We start from the raw sequence: 5,979 nt of genomic DNA, 5'->3' as shown, positions 1-5,979 counted from the left end.
GTTGCTTTAAGAGCGTGCGGTGATTGGTTGTGCTCGCATGTAAGGAGGGTAGTTGGATTAAATCACAAAATAATAAATATTTAATTTTAATTCACTATTTTAATAATATTGGCGTTACCACTTTTCCATTTATCATATTTATAACGTTGAGGATAAAATATATAATGTTCACGAACTGAGTAAATTAAATTCGTATTTATTTAATCAGTTTGCTTATAAAGGGATAAATTTCATTTTGAATATTAAATCAAGTTGTACTAATAACAATCAATTTGTTCGTCTGATAGAACAGAGGCGCTCTTGAGTTCGAATGAAAATAGGTGTTATATTGCGTTATAATTGGGTTTAGAATGGTGTAGGTCTCAAATCATTTTGCACAACTTCACTCGTGGGTAAAAAGTAACCTTGTACTGTCTCCACAAAAAACTGAAAATGTTCATAAAAGTAATGGATATATAAACAATATAAATACAATACAAATACCTTCATAAATTATAACTCATTATCTTACTATTCTCTCAGGTGAAACACCATTGAACGTTAAAAACATTTTAATGTATTGTTTCATATAGAATTATTCAATCCAGTAGCACGTTTTGCTTTTCTCGAGGTTATTAGTAGTTACTGGGGATATGAAAAATTACGCATTTTATGCATTTAAGAAGTCGCATAATAGCTTGCGACTTTTTGTATTAATAATAATGTATTTTTTTTATTTAATGTGTTTTTTTAACCTCCGGATTCGATTCCCGAGTTGATAACAATTTTTCAAAGATTTCTTATCACCTTTCCACGCACCACACATTTCTTATCATATGGTTCCTAATAGAATTTCGTGTATCAGTTCCAGTTTAAATCTTAAATTCTATATACAAATTGTCATTGATTTTTTGCCACATTTTTTTATTGACCTATTGATTAATTAATATTAGTCTGTTCTCTTTTTCAATGTACTTATTTCAGGATATGGAGGTGGTGGCTATGGAGGTCATGGCGGTGGTGGGGGGTACCAAGGGCACGGCGCGCCACTACACTACGATCCGACTAGTCGGAACTACTTCGTCAAATTTGTGTTCACTATCGTACTTATTATGCTCTGTATCACCGCTGCTTTCACCGCTTTTGTATTGGCCACGTTAGTTTTTTTTCGATTTATGTTCTGTATATTTTCTATCATTATATTTTTAATATACTAGTCACCCGTCTCAGTTTTGCTTGGTATTCTTACAGCATCAATATCGAAGTCAGTAATTGTAATGAAAGCGATCCTATAATCATATGGCTTAAAAAATGCGTATACATATCTGAAAATACCTGCAGAAACTCGAGCTTTGTGGACGCTCATGAGTTCACTTACCATTAGATGCAAATCAAGCATTTTTTTTATTAATAACCTTCTTCTTACTGAGTGACCTATTTATTAAGTTTTGTATTAATATTTATGTATTGCTTTACGATAGTTACATTTGTAATTATTTGTATTGTACATATTAATTTATTTAGCTATGCTTTCAGACCCGACGTGAAGGAAACGTTTCGGGAGAACAACGTGCTTTTCATTATATTGGCAATGTAAGTTATATTGATACTTTTAACTATTTGAATTTATATTTGTACTCTTGATTTTAGTACCACTACATTTGATTTTATAAACAATGGTTATTTAATTCTCGTCTTGTCTTTTAAAATTAGGGTATAGAGCGGTATACTTAAATCAGACAGTATTGTTAACCGACGTTCCCTAAAATGAAGCAGATTGAAACAAATCAACTGTATTTTTTTTTAAATTGCTACTCAATAACTCCCTGAGTTGGTAAAACCTCGGTGGATAAACCGATTAGCGTTAACATAACATTTTTTGTTTTTAAAATTAAACATTTTAAAGAAAATTCTTATAATTTGATCCCATCTTAAAATAAGAATAGGACGTCGATTACCTTTTTTGTGGAAAGCATTATAAAACATTAATGTTATTTTTCTGTGAACTCTGCAGTGTTTTTTAGTAATTAAATTGTATATATTACTCATGAATAAATATGGTATTTCAGGTGTATCGTTATACCGCTAAACTACGTAATGTTCTGCAGTGAGTGTGCCAGGCGACCACCTTGTAACTTCCTATGTCTTTTGTTCGCGGTAAATTGAATCATATTTTTTTTTAAATTGAAACATTTAAAAAGAGAACTTTTTTGCTTCTTCTATAATACGTTGTGAACGTTGCGTTATGTATAAAAAAAAAAGTTTTATTTTTCTGTGTGTTTGTGCGTGACCTCCACATCTGTGATGACAAATGAAAATATTTTGAGACGAATTAAAATGACGGAATATATTAACATATTGCAACTGTCTAATAAAAAAAACCTTTTTGTTTTAAGTAAATTTCGATTAAGATATTAATTATACTGCATTTACATGGTAATAGTCTGGAATATATAATCATTATATTTCAGAAAAAATCACAAAAATCTACGATGATACGATATATCAATACACGAATAAGATATTAACTTGAACATCGAAATCGTTCAAATTTGGAACGCTTTTAGCGTTAACGATATCACTTATACAATACTAACAAACAGTATACAATATCATGACAAATATCAGACATTCAGAACAAACTCTAACATGCAAATAGATATAACAGTTTGTGTAACTCACACATATCCCATTTCTGTCTTTACTTTTGACACGAAACTTTTAATTTAATGCATGGGTTTATCAAAATAGTGCTGTGATGTTGTTTTATAATTGAATAAGAGTCACTAATTCAAAGATAGTCTGAATGTAACCAAAAAGTATGCAATAATTTTCGAGGCATATATCATATATATGTTACGCTTAAATTCTGGTTAATTCCGTTTCTGAGGAGGAATAAAGCTAATGGGTATTCGCACTATAGCCCGATATATCTAGATGTGTGTGTGTGTACATTACGTTACACAAGTGTTTGAGGGATAAATGTATTGATAATATAAACAATATCCACTACTTACTTTACTGTTAGACTGTTAGTGTTATATTATGTCATATAAATCCAAAAAGAAGTAAGGAAGTTTTTTATTCGACTGTATTTTTTTGTTTTGTTGTGCGTATTCAAATGACTGGCGTGATTCTGTTAGTGTCTGATAAGATATTGTTGATTTGGTCCCTTATAAGATGGAATGGTACCTCTCTCCAAGGGACGTTGATGACCTTTGTAGAAAATCCTACTTCCTATCCTACTAATCCTACTAATATTGTAAATGCGAAATTTTGTAAGGATGTGTGTGTGATTGTTGCTCTTTCACGCAAAAACTGCTGAACCGTTTGCAATGAAATTTGATATGTAGACAGCTGGACAACTGGAATAACATATAGGCAACTTTTTATCCCAAAATTCTTACGGGATACGGACTTACGCGGGTAAAACCGCGGGGCGCAGCTAGTAATTATATAAATGTGACTACGATTCAATAACTTTTCAGGTCGTTGGTATGAGTCTGCTGGTCTCTGCGGTAACATGTCGGTACCGAACGAATATTGTTTTTTATGCAGTTATCACTACACTGGTGGTTGTTGCTGTGTGCGTGCTTCTGGCTTGTACTAGTGTGAGTGTTAATATGAGCCATAGCTGTTAGCGAGTTGTTCTCGTAGCTCCATATAACTTTAGTTTAAGTCGTGCCTGGTGTAAGAATGGCTTCCAGTTCTATACCACTGCTGTTTGAGTAGTGTAGTTTATGTAGTAGTAATAATTGAGAGGGATATACGATGCATTGTATCCCTCTCAATTATTATGGCTCTTCTCTGCTTTGTGAATCGGAATCGAAATTAATTAAATTATGTATTTGGACAGTTCAAAAGGGCTCCTGAAGGAAGTCTAGTTGAACGAATATATGTTCAAGTTTTATGGCATAGTGTAATAATGTGTACTTGGCCATGGTAAATAGATGCTTATGTTCATAAAATTAAAATATAAAGTACATTTCGTCATCATTGATTCAGCGGTTAATTGCTTTGATCTGTTTTGATCCATCTGAACCGGGGGGTTCACCATTCGTTTTAACCATGAAGTCTTGAGGCAGTAATAACTCCAGCGTGGAAAAGTAACAGACCTATATAGGTGATCTAGCGCCATCTCTTTCCCACATCGGATTTACTTTGAGATGTCATCGTAAACCTAGATTTGTTTTCTACATACATTATCATGGTTTTTACCATTTTTATTAAGCGCTAACAAGTGTTTATAGATAGCATTTTTAAATCTATTTAATCAATTTAATATCACTAAAACTTATGATCATGAAGCAGATCACGTTAAATTTAAAAACCACATTAAAAATCTAATCATATTTTTTAGTTCGACTTCACATCATGGTATTTGTACGTGGTTGCGATTGTGGTAGCATTCGCTGTCATATCGACTATCATATCTGTCACTATGCTAGTGATGAATATACATTACAAGCCCTTGCATATTGGCCTACTCTTCGTTGGGACGATACTTAATATTATTGTGAGTATTTTTAGCCCCGTATTTATGGTAAACATTAGTTGAGTCTTTTCTTGTGTTTGATTTTACGCGAGTATTATACATTTGGAAATTATAAAATTTTTAACGGATTTTAAAAGCGATTTATTCGGTCTCCTCGTGACCACGCTCGCTGTAAAGTGTTCGAAACGTCGGGTTAATAATATGATGAATAAATCGCGTTTAAAATCCATTTAAAAGCAAAATAGCAACGTTTTCAATAATTTTACAGACAACCAGCGTAAGTCTGTACGCCATAGGAATATCGGGATAAAAAGTTGCCTATGTGTTATTCCAGTTGTCCAGTAACTACGTACGAAATTTCATTGTAATCGGTTCAGTAGTTTTTGCGTGAAAGAGTTACAAACATACATACACATACATCCATTCTCACAAACTTTCGCATTTATAATATTAGTAGTTTAGTAGGAATATGCCCAAGTAGGTAATAAAGTCGTTTTCGTTTGGATCGGCACAAAAGCTGCCCTTGTGTATTGCCTATTTACATAGACGATTCTTTGCAGGTTTTAATAATGGAGTTGCAAATGATCCTCGGCGGAGGCAGGATAGAGATCGGGGAAAACGATTATTCGCTGGCTGCCTACATGTTGTATACGAGTATTGTTGATATTTTCCTTAAAATAGTCCAAATTATGGGTATGATGGATGAATGAAATTATAAACCGTAAAATGTACCGTGTTTTATTTTTGTTCTGGGTTTTGCAGTGTAATATGGCACAGATAATATAGAATATAGTATTATATTGAATCGATTGACATATTCTCTTTGGGTTCGATAGGAAATAGTTGTCGTTAGAGTGTTGTTAACTTTTTTCTAGAAAAAAAAACAATATTTTGGTTATGTATTGTCTGTTGCACGAATGTCCATAATATAGTTATCTGTCTAAAAATATTACAAGTGATCTGTCATCATTCGAAAATAATTTTCCACTTTGCTACAACCGTTCTGCTGAGGTTAGCCGAAGTTAGGAAGTCACGTGCCAGTGTAGAGGTCAAATGGAATTTTAATTTGGTCTACCAGCTTTCAGCACGCTGCTTCGCCTGTGCTGTTAATGAACCTTTGTATGCGTGATGGAAATGAGATATTTCATTTCAGTAAAAAGTAGTCCATATCAATCTCTAGTCTCCTAACATCCTATCCAGACGAATAGAGACAAACGAGCACACGTTCAATGTAAAATTGATAAGGAAGTAAGGATTGATAAGAAACCTTATTGTAAAGCATTTTAGGTGTTCATTTTGTGAATTAAAATTCAGCATAACTTTCTTTAAAAAAGTGTATAGAACAGGAGTTTCTATCATGTGGTAGGATTCGATATCTGATACCCTTACCGTTTTGATATCTGAGGCCACCAATAACCACCGTTTAATGTACTTATTATATTAAAATGGTGCAATTATAATAATATACAACATGTGTAGTGGTAGTAAGTAGCAATAATACCAAT

General features: G+C 32.8%; 1 protein-coding gene across 1 annotated transcript in view; it reads left to right on the top strand.

Moving 5' to 3' along the window:
• LOC119836593 overlaps nt 1–5,184 on the top strand; it is an 8,485-nt gene extending 3,301 nt beyond the window's left edge. Inside the window, exons 2-7 of the mRNA XM_038361974.1 lie at nt 964–1,135; nt 1,516–1,572; nt 2,049–2,136; nt 3,468–3,590; nt 4,340–4,495; nt 5,035–5,184. Coding sequence (XP_038217902.1) covers nt 964–1,135; nt 1,516–1,572; nt 2,049–2,136; nt 3,468–3,590; nt 4,340–4,495; nt 5,035–5,184 — 746 coding nt within the window. The remainder of the gene's footprint in view (nt 1–963; nt 1,136–1,515; nt 1,573–2,048; nt 2,137–3,467; nt 3,591–4,339; nt 4,496–5,034) is intronic.
• Nucleotides 5,185–5,979: the final 795 nt, after the last annotated feature.

Source organism: Zerene cesonia, chromosome 25, assembly GCF_012273895.1.
Source record: "Zerene cesonia ecotype Mississippi chromosome 25, Zerene_cesonia_1.1, whole genome shotgun sequence".
NCBI classification, from domain to species: Eukaryota; Metazoa; Arthropoda; class Insecta; order Lepidoptera; family Pieridae; genus Zerene; species Zerene cesonia.
Note: the sequence above shows the minus strand (reverse complement) of the source record. Positions and strands in the feature narration are given on the sequence as shown.